The sequence below is a fragment of the Pelodiscus sinensis genome, chromosome 2 (assembly GCF_052426305.1).
Source record: "Pelodiscus sinensis isolate ZL-2025 chromosome 2, ASM5242630v1, whole genome shotgun sequence".
Taxonomy (NCBI): domain Eukaryota; kingdom Metazoa; phylum Chordata; order Testudines; family Trionychidae; genus Pelodiscus; species Pelodiscus sinensis.
In genome coordinates, this window is record NC_143053.1 from 105,269,179 (window position 1) to 105,291,555 (window position 22,377).

Here is a 22,377-nt window from a genome sequence, read left to right on the forward strand (position 1 = left end):
GTCTACCTCCCAGGATATTCCAGTTTTCATATCAAGGCAGTCCAAGGAGAAATCTTCATTTTCTGGCATTCCACACAAGGCTAGGATGTCATATGGTTGAGTTTTACCCCAACTATATGGCAAGTGGATGGAATGGCATTATTATAATAGAGATGGATCAAGATGACAGTTGTTTAGATGGGAAGTAGGTGCCACTGTCTTGGTAAGAGAATTAGTCTCCATTGCTATATCTGTGTCTTGTCTAAGATTCCTTTAGATCCTAGGGAAGTCAGTCAATTTCAGTGCCAACAGAGAGATCATCAGTGCAGACTTCCCAGGGAGAGCAACATTAACCCTTGGCAAGGCCATTGTAAAGTTGTTTAAAATGATTGATTCTCTCTCCATATTTGAGGAATGAAGATTTGGTCACTATCATTTCTTAAGCATACAGGAATGCCTATACTCAGGCCCGCCAACGGGGAGGGAGGGGCAATTGTCCTAGGATCTGGAGGTTTACGGGGGTCCAGAGCTCTCAGCTACTACAGCTGATACTGCAGCAGCGGCCAGAGCCCTGGGGCCCTTTGAATTGCCACCAGAGTGCTGCTCATGGGGCTTCAAGGGCTGGGGGAGGGGAGGGAAGAACAGAGGGGGCGCACTACAATCTGAGTGACACTACGGGCTGATTGCCCACCCCTTCTACCTAAGGCCCCGTCCCCCCACATCTTACTCCAGCTGTCAGTCCCACTGGCCATACTGAGACAAACCAGTGGTACGCCTAGCCCAATATCCTATCTTCTGGTAGTGCCAAAATCTTCAGAGAGAATAGACAGAATTATCAAGTGATCCAACCCATGTCACCCAGTACATGGCATTCAGAGGTTTAGGGCCAGCTATGCATGGGCTGTGTTCTTCACTTTCCTGGCTAATAGCCACTGATGGACCTCTCCTTCATGAACTTGCCAAATCCTTTTTTGAACCCAATTATACTTCTGGCCTTCACAGCATCCCCTGGCAATGAGTTCCACAGGCTGACTGTGCATTGCATGAACCTTTTGTTTTAAGCCTCCTGTCTACCTTCTTCCCCACACCACTCATTTTATAGACCTCAATTTTAATTGACCCCTTTCTAAACTGCTCGGTCCCAGGCTTTTTAATCTTTTGTCTTATGGAAGCTGTTCCATAGTCCTAAGCATTTTTGTTGCCCTTCTCTGTACTTTTTCCAATTCAAATTATCTTTTTTAATATAAAATGGCCAACCAGAACGGCTATTCCTGTTAGAATTCTCCAACTGTACTATGGCTTCAAATGCAACAGTTGAAGATTTCCTACAGAAGTAACACAGTGTTCACAGTGTACCATGGATTTATATACCAGCATTATGATACTTACTGTCATAATATCCATCCCTTTTCTAATGATTCCTAACATTTTTAAGATTTGTTGATGACTGCTGCATGTACAGCAGGTGTTTTCCAGAGAAAGATCCATAGTGATTCCAAGACCTCTTTTTGGAGTGGCAAGACAAAATTTACACCCCATCATTTTGAAAATATGTTTGGGATGATGCCTTCCGATGTGCATTACTTTGCATTTAATCTCATTGAATTTTATCTGTGATTGTATTGACCAGTCCCCCAGTTTTGTGAGATTCCTTTGTAATTAATTATTGGCAATTTGATGTGGACTTAACTACCTCGAGCAATCTTTTATGGTCTGAAAACTGTGACCCCCTTCCTGTTTACCCCTTTTTCCAGATCATTTATGAATAAGTTGAATGGCTCTGAGGGATCCCACTTGAATAAACTGCACCATTGGCCTACAAGCTTTGGGGATGTTGCAGTCCTGGACATAATGATTCAGAATCAAAGCAGCCAGCTTCTGGTGATTGATCCAAAGTGAGAGAGGAACCATTGTGGATGTGATATAGATCAGGAGCCTTGCAAATGTATAGGCATATTAGCTAGACAAAGAGCTGCAGTTGATATAGCCAGATTGAGCTCTTGATCAATGAAAGAAGCCATCCGGTTCACATCTACACTATGAACCTGACATCTCCCAGCATCCATCCTCCCTTTTATAGCTGCATGGCTGGTCTGCATGAGGAGCTCTGCCCTTGGCCACCAGCTGGGATGCAATGGAATTTACTGTGACTGGGTATTTCCTCTTGACCAGACTAGAGTCTCTGCTCGATCTTTCAGTGTTTGCCAGATTTTGCAACTGGAATGCATGAAATCTAATGTGGAAGCCATTTTATTTCCACCACTCTTGTCTGGTATTAAAAAAGTTACTTTTATGAAAAGTCTCCTGTTCATTCTAGGCAGATTTAAAATCCTGACACTGTCAATCTATTGTATTTGTCACAGTGTGCAGATGAAAAATAGATAACTAAACAGAATACGTTGGGCACAAAAAATGAGTAACCTCTCTTTTACACAAATAAATCATAAATAAGACCACACTTAACAACAATCCTTGTAGCACCCAAGTGGGCATTTCTCCCTAGCTCAATATACTGTTCTTATCAATTACTTTTGTTACTGATCCCTCTCCCAGTTTTCAATTTCCATCAATGTGCCAGTTTTTGTGTAGAAGCCAATCTGAATAAGATTTCATGAGACAAGATACAGGCAGTCCCCGGGTTACATGGATCCAACTTACATCGGATCCCTACTTACAAACGGGGTGAGGCAACCCCGCACTAGCTGCTTCCCCCCAGCAGACCAGGGAGACGCGAAGCTAGCGTTCCCCCCCTCCCCAGCAGACCAGGAAGAGGTGGAGCGGCTTTTCTCAGCAGACACCTCAGCTTGAGAATAAAGGACTGAGGGAAGTGAGGTGTGGGAGAATAAAACTGAGCTCTGGAGAAATGTTTGGCTAGAGTTTCCCCTATAATATGTACCAGTTCCGACTTACATACAAATTCAACTTAAGAACAAACCTACAGTCCCTATCTTGTACGTAATCCTGTATTAAATACTTTACAAAAAAAACCACAAGTTATTACATTGAATTGCATTCAGCTGTTTTGTCATTCCATCAAAATGGTAGACCAGTTTGACTGGCAACTTGTGGTCTTTAAACATCTATCCTGTTTACTGGTCATGATTCTGTTACCTAGATTCAGACAGAGTTGATTTTTAATATTAGAGATTCAAATTGAGATAACCGTCAGAGTTTGTTTTCTTTTGTTAAACTCAAGCTTTGCTTTCCCACATGCATAATCCTCTAATAGTGTTCACTATTCCACAAAATTTCAGATATAGTGGTCAGTGCCTGGAAGATTTTCTAACTATGGGATCCATATAATTTGAACTTGATGATTTATAGAGTAGCCTTAATTTTTCAAAGTTGTACTCTTGCAAACTGCTTTATTTATCAGAGGACCAACTCCTCACTGCACCTTGTACTTTGATTTGCTAGAATTTTATACCCACTCTGCGTATGTATAGTTTACTGTATAAGATGCAAAACACTGGAGAATCAGATCCAAGGTTTGCATTGTTCACAAATTCTCTCTTCCTTATTTTGTTTGTTGCAAACTACTTTCAAAAGCCTCAGACCTCCCTCCCTATGTATTACTGGTCCTACTAACAAACTGCTTAAATATTATTCTGTGTGAAAAAACATTGAAACATTTGTGTGGAAAAATATTAAGCCTTCACGGCTGGTTTACATATTGAAAATGAGTGAGTTATTGTGTACACTGTTAATGTAGCTATAAAATTAGCTCCTAAATCACAGACTTTTTATGTACAGCCACTAACACTTATATTTATATTTGTATATTTAAGTGCAGTGTGTATATTTAAACATGTAATTCTGGACAGCATGGCTACAAAATTTAAGAGGAAGTTTCCAGTTATCCTACCCTAACTATATTGTTCCTACTGGAAAGATATTGCAAATCAGGAGATTAACCGTAAATTAAATGTATATATAAAAATGTATCCTGCATTTTACATCTTAAATTAAAAGATATAATTAGGACCCTTAGAAGTAATTTTGGCTAGTGCTGAGTTTATACCAATAGCTATAGCAGACACTCAATTCAAGCACTTCTGCCAAATTTAACTCATTCTACTGATCTATGTTTTAATTATCATATACTACTAGAAGATTCACCCTGTCAATTAATTTTGGTGTTTTTTTCATTTACATCATTGCTCTGGGGGTGGGGCTGGGGATGAGGGGTTCAGAGTGCAGGCTGCCCCAAGGAAAGAGGACTACCCCCAGTCCTCTCTCACCAGAGCAGCTTGGAGCCAAGTGAGAACAGTCTCACCATGGCTGCTGCAGCTCCAGTGGACACATCCAGGGGAGGGGTGAATGTCCCCCCGGCATTCATTACATCCATAAAGTATCCATTATATATTTGAACAACCAATACTCTATGGAGAGATTTTTAAGGCTAATACAGTTTCAAATTATTTAGATGTTACTGGCAAAGCACCTGAGGCGTGCAAATTCTTCTGAAGTCCATTATTTTACATACTGTCAATACACACACAAAACCTGTGTATGATCTCAATTACTGCAGCTGACTTTGGCACTGCAAATCTTGAGCAACTCTCCTGATGACTATGAACTTACAGTGGCATGATATTAAGGCCACTGTGTTATACACATACAACAATACACAATCTTCAGTAGGCACAGCAGTGGTGTTACCATCACATTTTATCCTCTTTTCCCCTGAGTTAGCTTGATTGCTCTGTGTTTTTATTTTCTATATATAAAGTCAGGCCTGTCAGCGGGGGGCAAAGGGGACAACTGCCCCGGGGCCTGGCAATTCGCAGCAGCCAGGAGCCCAATGGACCATTGCACAGTCTGTGCAGCTCAGAGCAGGGAAGGGGCCGCACGCCGGGCAATGAGGTGGACTGGCCGCCCCTAGTCCTGCCCCCTTCAGCCCGAGGCCCAGCCCCTGCTGGGAATGCAGAGTGCCCCCCCCCCACACACACACACACACGCACACTCACAACCATGCAGGAGGGGAGGGGGCGCGGAAGCTGTCAGAATCCTGGAACAAAGTAAAAGTCCTTAATATAATCAAGCTCCAAAGACAACTCACATCAATGGCCCCCACACTCATGTGCAGAGGCATATGCTCCTAATTCGTTAGATTATTCAGAGAACTGATAAAAATTATTCCTTGATTTAAGGATTCAGTTTAGACTATAAGGTTTGGAAATAATTTGTTGAAGTGCCTGCTTAACTTTCAGGCTACTTGTAAAAAATTAAATAGTGTTTTTAAAGTGCAAAAATGTAAGCTGCTTTGATCTGGTTCATACAGTGCTTCGTTCAGCTGCTGAGAGGCCTCCAAGAACAGCAGGAAGCAAGCTATTTATGGAGCTGGAATTCTAGATAATTGTGTTTGGAGCAATCTCTCAGCAAAACCAATCTTGTTTTCTTATTTGATTATATACACGATACCACATGAGAGCACCTTAATAATGCTTCTATCAAATACATACGTGCATGTATCTCTGGTTAAACTGAAAGATCAGTGTTCAGATTTCCCTTGAATTAAACTAACAGTGTCTAGACCTACTGTTTCAGCCAGTCCCATTATAACTCTCCTGTTAAGAAAAAGTGAACAGCTGCGGGGAAAGGAAGGCAATCACAGCTGCCTTAAAATTTATTAAACTAAATTATGCTGGAGGATCTGCAGCTGAAAATGAAATTTTTCTCAACAGTAAATTCTTAAGTATTGAATGTTTCAGATATTTTTAGCAGCAGGTACATTTATCTAATCTCTTTTCTCTTTAATCTTCATCATACATTTTCCATGATATTTTCCAGAGTCTGGATGAGCACATTCTGAGTAGCAAGTTGGCATGTAAATCTACTGCACTCCAGCCTGCAACACACTGTGTGTGTGGACCCTGCTGATGAACAGTGAACCTTCAACAGCATGCTTCAGCGTTCTGCTATTTGAAATCCTAGTCTGTCAACTAGGGAACTTTTAGTGGGCATCAATCAGTTGCATAAAGTTGCTGGCCCACATGAAGGATTGATTATGAATGTTTGTCACTTGGTCTATGTCTACACTACAGAGTTTTTCCAGGATACCAGAAGTATCCTGGAAAAACTCTGCCACGTCCAAGCATTGTGTCCGCTATTTTGGATCAGTTTCCGAAGAAGTGGGCGTATTCTTTCGGAAGCCCTGTATTCCTCATTCTATGTGGAAGAAGGGCTCTTCCGAAAGGGGAGGTTTTTCCCAAATTTGGCCTCGTGTAGAAGGGCTAAATGTTGGAAAAGCCTCTTCTGAAAAAAGAATCAGAAACTTGTGTACCTTTTTTCCCCAAAAAAGAACTGCAGTGTAGACATAGCCTTTGATGCGGAAATGTTTGGAACTAGTTTCTTTTTTGTCCATAAAAAGGTGGTGAAATTCATTTGTGAGGAGTCAGACCAGCAGCAAGAAGAGACATCTGGCATACCCATCCTTTCACATAGTCAACGAACTGGGCCTCAAAGCTTGCAAATCCAAATTAGCAATCTTTGGATCCAGTAAACAAAAGCAGATGGCCCGGCTTGCTTCTGTTTCTACCCAGACCATCGGTCTATTTACTACAACATCACTAGCCCCACCTCATGGGTGCCCGTGTTTGTGTTATTTACAAAAGTACTCCCTTCAGAAAGGTTCATTATCAACATCATCTAATTACACCCTACAAGAGTGCACCTAGATTCATCACGTATTTTAATGCATCATGGAGTAGTAAGCACTAGCCTTTGCTTATATGCTCTTTGAATTCAAACTACATTCATGTTTCTTAAGGACCAAGAAAACCACCTATGTTCCTTGTCTCATCTAGTGAGTGACAGCAATGTTAGCAATAGGAAACAACAGTATTCTCTCTGCCCAAAGTGCAACTATAAACAAACAAGCAAAAAATCCTAGATGACAAAATACAAATGCCTCAAAATCTTCAACACTGCCAAAAGAAAGAACAAACCAAACAGTTCATTACTGAAAACCTGAGAAATCTGCATTCTAATTCTGTGAGCATATTCCTAATTGTACTGTATTCACAGAATGGAAAAAACACCTACTGCAATGTTCCTTTTTTTACCAGTGCATGTCCTAGACCTCAGCACAAAACACATTTACCAGCACTCTGCAGGTGAAAGACTGTTTTTGCAGTACACGGTGTACATCTTAGTAACTCAGCATTTTCTTTAGCACTGAAAACCTATTCAAGCATTCCTGTATCTGTAGGCTAAGTGATTTGCTTCAGCTACAAGGAGGGTGACAATGCTGATATTTCAAGAAACCTAATCTCTTAATGACTGGGATCAGAGGAATGGGTATGGCCATGAAAGAGACAGCTTGAAACAGACCTAATCTCAGGCACATCTGAATTTACAAACAGAGCGGAGACTCAGCATTGCCACCAACATTGATTCAACTCACTGTAATCTGTCTATCCCAGGGTGGTCCTTCCAGGGAGATTGAATTCCACATCCTATCCCACACGGAAAATTTCTTACTCGCTGATATCATCTCATGACAGAGCTGTCACATTCATTCTTCTTGCACTGAATGCAGTGTAAACATGGGGTTGCCTTTACGCAAAAGGACCACTGAGGGGGCAGCCTTGCCATCCAACAATGGCCATGCAAACCACCAAAGACAAAATGAAACACTCCCATTTGGCTTTGCTTATGGTCAGACTCGTATTTGCTTTCCAGATTATAGATTTTCCTGGGTCTGCCTTGTACCTAGCTCACCTGTGGCATTAGATTCCAGTCTGTCAAGTACAGACTCTCTTTATTCATTTTAAAAGACTGGATATTATTTTCCATGGAAAAGCCAAATGTTTTCCAGTTAAGGTCTCTCCGCATATTACTGAAACAACACTAATCAGTACTGGTGCACACACTGTGGCCTCCACTTTCCTTATTAGCCCTTATCAGTGCAGTCATATGAAACAGTATATTTTTTCCCTTTTCTTTTTTGTGATAGTGCCTTGCTGGATCTTCTCAAACTAATCTCCCTCTCTGCTTCTTTACACTATGCAGATGCTTCTACATTTGCAAAAAATATATAAAGTAATTCATAAAATAAGATAGGATTTGAAACTGTCAGTTGTGGGGCTCTCAACCAGCATAATTCCTGTTTTAATGTTTAATTTTGGATTGCGGTAAGGAGTCAGTCTATAAACCAGAAAGATCTGTCAGCAACTGTAGCTGAAGAAGTCCAGAAATGCCACACCAGCAACGCTGGTTTTCCTTGCCCTGATTCCAAACAATAAAGGAAAGGACCATCCTTCCTGACATAGTGCTAAATGCAATAATCCTAACTCATTTCCAAGTCTTTTTCAGCAAGGATTAGGGTTCAGTAATTGACCCAATTAACATTCCATTTGTGGGTCACCATTTTCTTAGTAATGCTCATCTGCAAGAGATGACATTTTGTGGGTTAAAAGCTAATGTGTTTTTGTTGTGGAGAAAATAGGAGGATGATGACTACACTTACTAATCCAAAAGGGGGAAAGGTCACTTGCTCCATGATGGGTTCACATAATTATCTGGACACACAAAATGTGGCATTCTAATTCTTTACTGAACAGAACAGCAGCGGCTTTCAATCAGTGATAAATTTAGTCTGTGAGAGTTCTTTTGATTTTACATCTTTATGTTTTGTGCTTGGTGTTGCTTTTCTTAAAAATATAATAACCATGTAAGATGGGGTAATGGACCAAAAAAATGAGGAAGTTTAAATAGATTGTGTAATGTGTGCTTCATGGGTTTAATCTACCAGTGCATTTCTAATGTAGGCAGCATCCTGAAACCTAACAAAGTAAGACTTACAATAATAAAAACAACCAAGAGATGTTTACTAGGAACCGAGTAGAGAAGAGCAATTTCAAATTAAACTTGATGTACAAAACTAAAGGGTGACTCTTCAGTTCTGAAATACACCAAGACAGAAAGATCTTTGTTTATTGAATTGCCCTAGCATAAAGGTCCATTCTGAATGGCAGAATACTTGTGCTTATAGTTAAGTTTTATTAAAAAAAAAAAAGAGCACAAACGTGCCAACTTGGGGACTACATTCAACTTATCAATATTGGTTTTAAGATCATGAACTCTTTATGTATCTGTCAGAATACAAACTCTAGTTTGAACATGAGGGCTAGTTTCCTTCACTGTTGTATCTTTACCTCTACCTCAGACTGAGCTGTCAAGCAGTAGTTATAAAGGACCCAACACAGAAAGTCATTAAATCAGGACAGTCTTCTTCACAAATACAGAACATCCTATGTAATATGCCAGCTCCCATTTAGGAAACCCAGTTTGTCAGGGGAGAGGTCATCTGCAGAGGGCATCCTCCAGACTTAAGAGCCAGAGTGAAGGAGCACAGCCTTTAGGACATTTGTCATTTTCTACCTGAGCTCATTCTCTGTGCTTTATCAGCACAAAGTGATTTAGAATCCTGTGCCAAGTCTGCCTGTATGGTATATGCTGCACCAGGGGTGGGTAAAAGCCACTCAGCAGGCTGAATCTGACCCACCTCGGGCTTTGATCCGGCCTGCGTGGCTGTTCCAGGCCCTGCCCCCTAGCGCGTTGCCTGGCAGCCACAGGGAAGGTGCAAGCCCTTTAAATAGAAGCAGGTGAAGGGGCTCGCCTGGCTTCGGCTCCCAGGCAATGCGCTAGCAATGCCAGAGCTGTGAGCCCTTTTAACTGTTTCAATTTAAAGGGCTCGCGCCTCCCGAGCAGCGTGTTGTCTGGAAGCCACCCAGCATGCACAAGACCTTTAAATAGAAGCAGCTGAAAGGGCTCGCAGCTCCCGTCTCCGGCTAACATGATGCCTGGGAGCCCCGGGAGAGCCCTTTCAACTCCTTCTAAAAAGGCTCTGCCCCTTTTTTAAGTGTCTCCCCTCCGCCCCCCCCCCCCCCCCCCCGTTCAAATATTATTGCTCACCCCTGAGCTAGACCTATCTCGTGGTCTTGAACAGTTATCTGTGAACCAGGAACATCCAAAGGCTGTGTTTAAGCTATGGGGGGAACTCTAAAGTTTCAGGATTGGCCTCATGCTGGGCAGTTGGATCACATAGTCTGAGCTCATAGGCAGGAATTCTGGACAGCGTACTCGACTGCTTGGATTCTGTTATCTGCAAAACTAAAACTAAGATGATAAAATTTGCTCCCAGTTCCTGTTGCCAAGGAATCTTAATAAAAGAGAGCTTTATACAGCTGACTAGTTTTAAACTTTAATACTGTTTCAGTGCATAAGTGCATACACATACATTCTGAAAGCAAAATTTAGACCACAAGGTCAAGATTTGTAAAATTCCAGTGGCAGCTGCTGCATGCTAAAGCACTTTTTTTAAAACAGGCCATTTAGTTTGGTGCCTAATAGGGAGGTAAAAATCACATTTAATTGGCTAACTACAGGCAGTCCCCGACTTACGCGGATCCGACTTACGTCGGATCCTCACTTACGAACGGGGCTTTCTCGCCCCGGAGGTCGAGGTGGTGGATTGCTGCCTGCGAGCTCCGGGGCGAGAAAGCCCCGTTCGTAAGCTGCTCCCGGTGCCCCTGGTCTGCTGGAGACCGTCTCCAGCAGACCAGAGGCACCGGGACTGAAGCCGCAGCAGCGGCGGGTTCCCGGGCTTCTGAGGCTTTGCCAGAGCAAAGCCTCAGAAGCGCGGGAACCCGCCGCTGCTGTGGCTTCGCTCCGGTGCCTGTGGTCTGCTGGGGACGGTCCCTAGCAGACCACAGGCACCGGGACTGAAGCCGCAGCCGTGGCGGGGTCCCTCGCCTCTGAGACTTTGCCAGAGCTCTGCTCCCCGTGTTCCTGGTCTGCTGGTGGGGGGGGGGGGGCGCAGCTAGTGTGCCCCCCCCCCAGCAGACCAGGCTTTTGTTGTGGACCCTGGGGCAGAGCAGCTGGGGCGCTGCCGATTGGTCCTGCAGCGCCGCTCTGGGCACTACTGGACCAACCCGGCAGCACCCCAGCTGCTCTGCCCCAGGTCCTGATTCAGCCGCTGCTGGTCAGTTTCAGCAGTGGCTGAATCAGGACGCCTGGGGCAGAGCAGCTGGGGTGCTGCTGGGTTGGTCCAGTAGCGCCAAGGAGCGAGGAGCGGTGCTACTGGAGCAACCCAGCAGCACCCTAGCTGCTCTGCCCCAGGCGTCCCCAAGTCAGCCGCTGCTGAAACTGACCAGCGCTGACTACAGGAAGCCCGAGGCAGAGTTGCTCTGCCCCAGGCTTCCTGGAATCAGCGCTGATCAGTTTCAGCAGCAGCTGACTTGGGGACGCTTGGGGTTCTTAAGTTGAATCTGTATGTAAGTCACAACTGGCGGTCAATTTCAGCAGCGGCTGAATCTGGACGCCAGTTCCAACTTACATACAGATTCAACTTAAGAACAAACCTACAGTCCCTATCTTGTACATAACTCGGGGACTGCCTGTAGTTAAACATATTGTTTAACCAGTTAACTGACTAAACAAGAGGTGAGTGAGCTTGAACATCCCCCCGCCACACACACACACACCCACCCCTGCCACTGGGCTGGAATGCCTGCCTGCCTGCCCCAGGCAGGTGCTGCTCCAGTTTGGCGAGAGTAGCCCCTGCCTGTGGGACACCTGAGTGTAACCCCTGCCTGTCTGCTGTAGGCGGGGATCTGTTCCAGCCCTACCAGTTAATGGGTGAAGCTTATCAGTTAAGGTTAAGGGCAAGATTTAACTGGTTAGCTAGTTAAACCTAAACATCCCTAATGCCCAAGATATACTTAGGAGCCTAAACTGAAAATATCAACCTAATTTTAATGCAAGAATTGAGCACTCAAATGCTGAAAGGTGGAGAAAACATTTCAGTTCAAAGTATGATACCAGTGACACACCTAAAAACTCAAGGTAGATACTACAAAAAAGCAGAATCTGTCCTCTTCAAAGAGATTCTGCCAACTTTGATTTACACAAAACTATCAATGTGTTGATAGTAAGGTTGCCTCAAGTCCATTACTGCAAGGAATGTCCTCATTTTTTCATCATTGTAGAACAACACTAGGAGTTGCTCAGTGTTACAAAAACAGGAAGTAATACCCCAGCCAAATGTAGGTGAGTATGGCTTCTAAACAAACACACAAACAAATAAATAAAATCTAGGAGTGTGGTGAATGTGATAGCTCTAAGACTGTGAGACCTGCTCTACATAGGCCCAGAATGTTCCATTTTAGGTATGCAACTCCAGTTACACAAAATGCACTAAGCCGAGCCTTGACGGCATCCACACAGTAGGAGGCTGACAGGAGCATTTGCTCCTGTCAGCTTCCCTTACTCCTTACAGAAGCAGGAAGTACTACACACCAGCAGGAGCTGCCATCAGCGTTCGATTTAGGGGTCTATATTAGACCCGCTAAATCAAACCCCAGAAGATTGCTCATCTTCAGCAATCTTCAGATAAATATAGGCATGCTCCCATCAACTTCCCTTGCACCTCATGAGGAGCAGGTGTGCCAGCGCTGATGGGGCAGCCCTTTGAGTTCAATTTAATGGATCTTTACCAATTGAACTCCCTAAGATCAACTGTAACATCATCTATCTTCTGCATGGTGAAGACAAGCCCTTTATGTTAGGACCTACTAAAATGCTACTTTCCCTTAACATTCGTCCATTAAAGAAGAACTGAGAAGCTTCTGTTAAAGTCCTACTTGAAGACCAGTTTCCAAAGTGGATTTAGCCACTTGAATCCACCAGTAAATATTTGCAGAGGACAGAAACTCCCAAACATGCCACATTTCCTACTCAAAGTTCCTGATTTATACTAAGCTTAGCCCACAAGTAACTTCTCCATCTAGTTCCTTCCCATATTTTTTTTTTAACATTTAAGCATTTCAGTCATAAACTAGGTCATAAACTTCTCCATTGGAAAGCATTTGAACTGAATTATTATGTTCAAGAGGTTATAATAATAAAGGAAGCTTACAACTGTACTTTTTCCAAATTCTAGAATGTTACTGCTAGTTTGGAAAATTGGGTTACTATTTATCTTTGTTTGGCTCCTCAAAATAAGTGCTTTGTACCTTTTCTGGACAAACAAAAACTTAAATGTTATATCAAATTAGTATCAGGAAGAATATAGAAAATGTTACTTCTCATTTATTCCAACTTCAGATTCACAGTTGAATATAAATATTGTCAGTTTCAAACAGCATTAAAATGTAAAAATCCTGCCAAAGTTTACAGCCTAGCTATATCCTGCCATGGAAAAGTTTATTCTGTTTTTCAGTTTTATCAACTTTCTGGAAAGAAACCACCCAGCTCTTTCCATTCATATACACACATTCATGATTAGAGGATAAGCCTTCTTTCACTATAGCCTAATCCAACTGGCCAACTCACTTTCTCAACGCAAAAACATTTGCAACATCAGGGGCATTTACAAGGGGCAGCAAACAGTAGCACAGAACTCCCAGAGCCCTGGCAGAAGCTGACATGTCTTCCACACCTGGGGCAACAATGGGATGAGCAAGCTCTTCTGGCCCCAGGGCCAAGGCAGGGCACAGAACATACTACTCCAAAAGCAGTGAATTTTTAATTCCTGCACAACATGCCATCTCTCAACTACCCATCCTTGCACAGCAGAATTTTCTCTCCTTTTCTGGGGACTCACTAAAAACAAACAAACAAACAAAAAAGAAAGAAACCACCCCAACAAACCATACGTGCATGTTCCTCATGCAAGCTGGGAGTTTTTAATTTAGGCTTCAGCCTTGTGCTCTTTAATAAAGATCTAATGCCATTCTCTCACTCTAGTGCAAAACTAGTGCATCTAATAAACCATCTTGTTAGTCTTTATAGTGCTACATTGTCCTGCATTTTGCTTCAGCTACCCCAGACTAACACGGCTACATTTCTATCACAATTCTAGTGCAAACACATTTTAATGGCAATGTCTTCCTTTCCAAAGAGAACGTTTGCCCAGTGTCTGCAGACTTACAGAGCCAGTGACCCCAAACATCTGTAATTGAGATGACTGGCCCCACTATGAGCCCCCATACGAGCAACCAGAACAGCCAACAAACTTCAGATCATTTTTTCAAAGAGGAAGGACTTAAGTGGAATGCCACTTCCCACTCTCAACCCACTGATGATGACTCACTTCACCAGCTTAGCCTACAGAAGGCCCAGAGCTCTGAAGAGCTGAATAAGAATAAAAGCTGCCTTAATCTTTTCTGTCCAGTGAGTGGGCAGACACAGGGGCAAACAAGGACAGATGTGCTCAAAACAAAATACTGTACAGTAATAACTTGGCTTTGTGTTCAGAGTCAGAATATAGTCCCAACATCTCCATTTCAGTACAAGTGGAGAAACAAAAAAGGATGCAACTTTTATCCAGCTATCTCAACTCCATTGCCCAGATGTCCTCTGTTAACCACACGGGATCAACATGGCACTGAATTTCTGCCCTCTGCCACCAGCTAGCTCAGTTTTATGGAAAATTTGACTCCCTATTGGTTTAGTAACACTAACTTCCCAAAAAGCTAATACTTCATTTCTCAGAGAGTCCAACCTTGCCATGTTAAAGTGACTCGTCCACAAGAGTGGCAATAGCCCTTTTCCTTTTGGCAATCTTCGGCACAAGAGTCAGGATTAATGCTAATTTATTCTTAATCGGTCTACTCTTCTGATGCCACTTCCAAGCTAGTTTACTAGACATGTCAAGGGTTCATACTTCCTACTGTACCTTCAACATGCCACATGTAGGGTTGCCAGATGTCCAGTATTCTACCAGACAGTCTGGTTTTTGGGCCCTCTGTCTGGTAAAAAAAAAAAAAATCCAGAAAATACCAGACATGTGCAATGTCCAGTATTGCCTGGATTTCTGGCTGGGCACCGGACGGAAGCCTGGTGGGGCGGGGAGAGTGGCTGGGAGGCAGAACACAATCGGCGCTGGGAGCCCTGGCTGCGTCTGATGTCTTGGGGAGGAGGAGAAACCCTGTCCCTGCTCCTGAGTGCGTGGTGGAGCCGCAGCCAGACTCATTCGCGCTTCTCCAGACCATACGCAGGACTGACAGCACCTCGGGATCTGCACGTGCCTGGGTCAGTCCCACTCCCCCTCCTTTCCCCAGCCAGCTCCTCTGCCCCTGACCCCCTCCCAATGACCCTCTGCTTCCTGCTGGCCAGTTCTCCTCCTCCCGATCTCCCCTAGCCAGCTGCGCTGCCCCGACCCACTGCCCACCCCCATCTCCCCCGGCCAGCCGCGCTGCCCCCGCACCCCATCTCCTCTGGCCAGCCGCACTGCCCCCACATCCCATCTCCCCTGGCCAGCCGCACTGCCCCCGACCCCCCGCTCGCCAGCCCTGCCCCCCATCTCCCACGGCCAGCCACTCTGTCCCCCCTCCCGGTCAGCCCTGGTAACCCTAGCCACATGTGTAGTCACTTCACTTTTTTTTGTTTTTGTTTTTTTTAAATCTCTCACCTACCCAAAATTTCTGTTATTCTCAATGTAATGCATCAGAAGGAAAAAAAAACCTAACAAGAGAAAAAGTGTGAGTACTACATGTAGATAAGACCTCATGCCAGCAATCAGGCCTATTCCACAATGTGTTGGCCAGGATTTGAGAGTTCTTAGGATCTTTCAGGATCCCTCTGCACCTTGACTTGTACAGGGAGTCCCCTGATATCTGTATTGGGGAGAAGTTCTTCTGTGGGCTAGAAGGTCTGCCAGCCAACGACGAGATTCAAGAGAGTTGCATTGCAGTCCAAAAGTATCACACACTCTCTGGACGAGCTCAAGAAAGAAGCCGTATTAAGCAGAATAGGCAGGGCCATGCAAACCAAAAACTTTCCCTGTACATTGGGGGGGAGGAGAGAATGGGAAAGCAGGAGGGAAGAGCGGGAGCAGAGAAGCACACACTATAGACCAGTGACAGTGGGAGGCCCTCCACTTCACTCCTACAGATTAGACTGGCTCATTCCCTCGGCCGCTTTCTAGCGACTGAAGGAAGATCAGGACCCCCCTACTTCACTTGCAGAAAGTTTTGTTTCTTCTAAACCTGTCCGGTAATCCAAGCCTAATGCCTGTCCAACACATGCTCTTGTCTGAGCTGGGAGTGCAGTGGCTGCCCACTGACCCTAGGGGGAGGCACCCCTCCCAGAGCCTTGGTGGGCAACAGCTGGCCCTAAGAACCCACCTGACTGGAAACCAGGAGGCGGGGTCAGAGATATAAAAGGCCTGCCAAAGAGGCCAGTGGGAAGGTACGAGGGGGAGTGTGAAAAGAGCCCAGGGAAAGCTGACTCACCTTTTCGCCAAGCCAGAACCAGGTCACGTTGCGGAGCAGATCCCCCCTGACCCAGCAGCAGACCGCTCTGCTGCTACCAGGGCCCTGGGCTAGGTCGCAGTGGAGTGGGTAGGCCTGCGTCCCCCCTGCCACCCCACTTCCGGATGGCAGTCTCCCCCTGGGCTGTGCCTGAATTGCAGCCTACATCCACTAGACCCCCGCCTGAGCAAGGGGATCCAGCTGGGCGCTCACCTTAAGACTATTTGTTTGTTTTGAACTGTTTGATCGCCGCCTCGCCCTGAAGCAAGGGCTTGGGCCTTCGAACTGCTTGTTTGGCTGCCCCGCCCCAATCCGAGGCCTGAGGCTCTGAACTGTTTGTTACCGCCCACCCTGAGCAAAGGCCTGGGCTCTAGACCAAAACCACCACGAATTCCCCAAAAGACTCAACAGGGTGTTGTGGAGCGGAGAAGCCGCCCACTGACCCCAAGGGGGAGGCACCCCTCCCAGAGCTCCATCAGCTCACAGGGAGTAACTCGAGCAGGCTGCGTGACTGCTGGGAGTTTGGATGTGTGGGAGCAAGGAGACTCATTCGTTTGAATGCTTTGTCTCCTTGTTCTAGAGCAACTCTGCAACGCCGAGCTCCCCCACAGCTGGTGTTTAAGACATTTGTTTTGGAACACAAGTGACAAGCTATCCTTTCTGCTGAGTAGGTCAGCCTTATAAGGTGCCAGCATCTGTGGCCTGCTGGGGCTTGTGCTGGACTGTGCTCAGAAGCAGTCAGACCCAAGAGGCAGCGCATGTTTTGGCAATTACATACTTGAGAGGTATTTATATCACAGGGTCATAAACTGAGTTACTTTAACCACCCAAACTTTAACCACCCAAGCATCACCAAAAATTGCACTGAAGTTCAAGGCCTGTCTCATAGCTAATCAGAACAATGCAGCAATACAGAAAGAAAGAAATGCCCCCTTTATACACTGAATAGGCAATACTTCACAGGTATGACAGCCAATCGCAAAGTGCCATCTGTGTCCAGCATGAAAGACAACATGCCCTACTGGTAACCTTATTTAACAGAAGAGAACTTGTGCATGTGAGAGAATTGAGGTTTAAGTAAATTTAGTCATGCATAAATAGTCTAATTTATGCCTCTTTCTTCCATGCAAAAAACTGGGCTTTCACCACTGCCTTCTGTCTTTGGCTGTCTCTTGGCTTCTTCCCACATCCATCTCATAGTTTTCAGTTCTGCTTCTGCTTTGCACTTCCAAGTTGTCCTTGGTCTAGCCTGTCACCTCTTCGTCTGGGAATTACAATCCAACACGTGTCTTGTTAGGTTGCTTGGTTCTCTCTTCTCGGTGCATCCTGCACCCACCACTTCTGTTTCACAATTTCCTGTCCCATCAGTTTGTTTCTTACTCCTCCAAAGCAATTGATTTCAGATTTTTTTCTGGCTATCTAATGCTGAGAATTTGTCAAAGGCATTTGTTTAGAAAAACTTTAACTTGAGAGAGCAAGGTCTTGATAAGTCTTCAAATTCAGTGCCACATAGTAAGATAGAATAGTTAGCACCACTGTAAAATCTAAGTTGAGTTTGAAAAGCCAGACTTCTGTTTCTCCAGATCATCTTTAGGGTTGCAAAGGTATGTGTGTCTTTTGCTATTCTGCACAGAGACATCACTGAAATAAACCTGATTTTATAGTTCCATCCCCAGTATGTAGTGTTATCCTTAAACTATATATACAAATAAATGTCTATAAAAGAATAAAGTTTCTTGTATGTGAGCATTAGACACACCAAGGAGGTCTCAAAATGACAGTGATTTGTTCAACATCTTCAGAAATCCACACATGGCAACAGTGTTACCTTCTAGAGACCCAAACCCTAAAGTTTCTTACTGAAATGATGGAATTGTGTGTCTAGGGAAAGAAGCACTCAATTTCCTGCAGTAACCCCAGTTCATCCATTCAGCTGCTCTAGCATTTGCTAAAAATACAGCCATTATCTGACCTTTCAATTGAAGGACTGGTGTTTATGACCTGAACTACCGATACGAAAGAACTGGAAAAATATTCAGTGAGGGATAAATTCCACTATTTTTCTGAGCACACCCAAACAGGATCAGACAGAGCTTTCCGGAGCAGATCCACCAATTTGAGGTGGCTGAAACTACTAGATTCCATTTGGATGAGTGAGCAGACAAAAAAGGGGGGGGGGAGGAGACTATAATTAGTAAATCTTTCAGTTATTAATTTGCTATATCATAAGTTGTCAAGAGTAGCCACGTTTTTTAAAACCTGTTCCCACTGATTTAGAGAGACATATGTACAAAGTAAAAGAGAAAACTTTTTGATAATTTCACTAGCATTTCGTTGCTGTAGTGTAAGACTGCTACTATTGGAATATATCCAGAAAAAAATGGAACACAAAATTGTGGGAAAAAGTAACGAACCAACATACTAAAAGGCATAAAGCCAGTTTCCTACCTGAAGATTATTCATCAATCCTTGTTGTCCTAGGACAATGCTCCAGCAACCACATGAAAGAAAGAGATAGCCAATTCCTGTACATTTAAAAGAAAAATAGTCATGTCAAGTATGCAAAACCATAAAATTAACTCAGTAATATAGCCAACAAACTGATGCAAAAAAAATAAAGAACTGCCAAAACTGGTTCATATGTTTCCATTGAAATTATTCTTTTGGGATCATTTTGTGTTGTATAGCTAATTATTTTTAGTCTTTAAGGGTTGTATTCCACACATTTAGACAGAATTGCAGTGGATTAATGAGATCAGGATGACTTCATTTTGAATAGAAAGCTCAATGCAAAAGAAAGGAAAAACTAATCATAATGATAAATAATAATTAAAGCTGAAACCAGCAATGCATTCACCAGATATGTCTACTATGAAATAGAATCAAAACAAAAACCATCTAAGGGTACATCTATTCTACAGAGGAAGATCGAAGCTGCTGCTGTCTATCTTCCAGGGTTTGAATTAGCGATCTAGTTAAGACAGTTAATTTGAAATGATAGCGGTATTCGGGTTGATGCCGGTAACCCTACTTCTATGAGAAGTAAGGGAAGTCAAAGGAAGAGTGTGCTACCTTCAACTTCCTGCAACATAGACAGCACCAAAAGTTGAGTTAAGCTACTTTGACTTCAGCTACGCAATTAACGTTGCTAAAGTTGCATATCTTAATTCGACATTGTCCTGTAGTGTAGAAAATCCCCTAAGTTCAAAGATCAGTCTCCTATTAGGGTCCGGAGAGGCTTGTTCTTGTTCGTTTACACTGAAAGCAGAAAAAACAGCTTTCCAGTTCTCATAGGGAAAGAAAGAATGATTTGCAAAGGATGGCTATCTTTTAGAGAAAGAATGACTTACCGTATATACTCGATCATAAGCTTAATTTTTTTGGTGAAAAATGATGCACTAAAGAGAGGGTCATTGTGTTTTACCATTTTATTTATTTTTAATTGGGGGAGTCAGCAAACTTCAGTTCCCAGCCCAGAAGGACAAACAGCTGGTGTGGCAGAATGTCTGCAAGCACGGAGACCTTCAGCTCCCAGTGGCTGCTGTTCGCCATTCCAGATCTGTGGGAAGTGACGGCCAGCATGTCCCTTGGCTGCTTCCTGCAGCTCCCATTGGCTGGGAATGGTGAACAGCAGCCAATGGGAGCTGAGAGGTTCTGTGCCTGCAGACACTCCAAGTAAACAAAACATCCCAACAGCTTCCACTGACAAGCTAGAACCAGAAGTTTGCAAACTGCTGATATAGAGTAGGGATATTAGATAGCGTGTAAATTGAATAGTCATGTAACAGCATGAAATTTTAGCAGTTATACGACTATTTGATAATCCCCAGGGGCAGGGCTAGAAGCTAGTTCACTCCCGGCCTCACTCCCGGGGAGCCCCTGCCATCCCACACTGCTGCCTCTCTATCAGCAGCAGCAGTAGTACTGGGTGGCCAGTGGAGCCACCCAGCTAGTTTAAAAGGGGGGCTGGTTTAAAAAAAAAAAAAAACAGCTCCCCATGCAGACTGGCCCCCACCTTGCACCCCTCTCCACAGGGCGCCAAGCTCCCAATGGGCAGAGGCGCTCTGCAGCAGCAGCCCCTGTTCATAGGGGCTCTGAGTTCCCTGCAGGGAGGTTGGACCCTCCCCCATAGACAGGGGCTGCTGCCATGGAACAGCCTCTGTTCCTGGAAGCCTCCCCCTCCCCATGCTGCTGCCTCTGATGGGGAGGGGAAGGAAGAGGGGAAGGAAACAGGTGGCACTGTGGATCCACTGCTAAGAGAACCAGCTTTTAAGCTGGCTCCCCCCTAGCATTGGCTCTTGCCTCCTCCCCACTCCCACTGCCTCTGTAGGAGGTAGCAAGCAGGCGCAGATAGGTCCATGGAGCCTGCTTCGTAGCCAGTTCCTGCCTGCCCCTTCATCCTCCACACTTCTGCCTCTCTATGATAGGCAGCAATGTGGAGGGCAGGGACAGGCCCAGATCCAGTGCTTGTGGGAAGCTTCCATTTCCCTCCACCCACCTTGCTCCTCTGATAAGCCCAAGCTTATCAGTTAATCATGTAGTTGTCTACACACTGACATCCTGAATATAGAGTTGGTTTATGAATGGGTCATTGTAACTTTTACTATTTTTTTTAACTTGGGGGGGGGGAAATCAGCTTATGATCAAGAATATACGGTACGTATTATAAAAGTGGAACACACGGTTTCTCAGTGTTTTGTTTTATTTTTAATTTCAGTTGGAAAGCTCTATCTTTCTAAAATGTCTTAAACTATTTTTATAATCTAATATTGAAGTGGTAAAACTAGTCTGATTCCAACATGGTAATGTCATGAATGGTTACTCTAGTAAACCTATAATAAATTAACCTTGCAGATTTCATGCAATGCAATCCTCTTCCGTGTTTGCTTGCATCTCTCCTTAAACCTCATGTGCAAATCATACTTTCTAGGCCACCAGAAAGGCATTACAGGTTGAACCTCTCTAGTGCAGCACAACCTAATCTGGTAACATCTATTATCTGGCATGAATTTAGTTAAAGGGTGTCACTCTGCGATACATCCGTTACTCACTAAAGTTGTTGACACTTGTAGAAACAGATGTGTTATAAGTCCTCCCATTCCCTGCTCTTAAGTCGCACAAAAAACCCACAACAATTTGCACAAATGGAAGTCAGCCGCAGGAAAAATAATTTCATGCTTTCAGTTGTTCTGCTATAAGTCCAAGTTTTTTAGAACGTAGCTTGGACTTATAACGAGGATGGCCTGTAGTCGGATGTCCATTTATCATGGATGTGGTCAAGTTTCCCATGGTCCCATAAAGTTTGTTTACAACAGCCTGTCCTGGCTCTCAGGGTTCTGTGCTTTCGTTTATTTAATTTACCTTTAAATGTCTTCTAAGATCCCAGTAAGTAGTGGAAGTGTTGGCAATGCTGCTAGACAATATTGACCTCCCTTGGTTCAGCAAATTCTCTGGTTTGGCATTAGTCGGGTCCCGTAAGTACCAGACTAAAGAAATTCAACATATACTGCCTGAAATACCTAGGGGCTGATTTTGTGAACATTACTGCACATTTTTTGTAAATAAAATCCATATCACACATTCTCTTCCCCCCAATCTTAATTCCCCCCAGAATTATCCTGGATTAATTTTTCAGGAGGTCCTATCCAATTTCCTAGCAATCTGTAACAGTAGAGGAGTGTTCTGTCACTGTAATAGCAGAGATATCTGAGATTAACTGTGTCAGTCTCACCCTAAAAAGAGAAAGCAAAGCATCACTCCCTGTACAATCTAAGGGATGTGGCTGCATTGCTCTCAATTATGTCTCTGTGGGTATGTCTACACTACCACCCTAGTTCGAACTAGGGTGGTTAATGTAGGCAACCGAAGTTGCAAATGAAGCCCGGGATTTAAATATCCCTGGCTTCATTTGCATCTTACCGGGCGCCACCATTTTTAAAGCCCCGGTAGTTCGGACTCCGTGCCCACGGCTACACGCGGCACAGAGTAGGTAGTTCGAATTAGAAAGCCTAATTAGAAAGCCGCGGGCACGGAGTCCGAACTACCAGGGCTTTAAAAATGGCGGCGCCCGGTAAGATGCAAATGAAGCCCGGGATATTTAAATCCCGGGCTTCATTTGCAACTTCGGTTGCCTACA

General features: G+C 44.1%; 1 protein-coding gene across 22 annotated transcripts in view; it reads right to left on the reverse strand.

Moving 5' to 3' along the window:
• The window catches only part of LOC149525314 (uncharacterized), a 398,451-nt gene that overhangs the window by 269,547 nt on the left and 106,527 nt on the right, over positions 1-22,377 (reverse strand). For 20 of the 22 annotated variants that reach the window (XR_016348815.1, XR_016348814.1, XR_016348819.1 and 17 more), the window contains one exon: positions 18,690-18,766. The exons of the other annotated variants lie outside the window; for them this stretch is intronic. Coding sequence is in view for 1 of the 20 variants with exons in the window: in XM_089776360.1 (XP_089632486.1) it covers positions 18,690-18,766 (77 nt within the window). In the remaining 19 variants the exon portion in view is untranslated. The remainder of the gene's footprint in view (positions 1-18,689; positions 18,767-22,377) is intronic. 22 annotated transcript variants of the gene reach the window in all.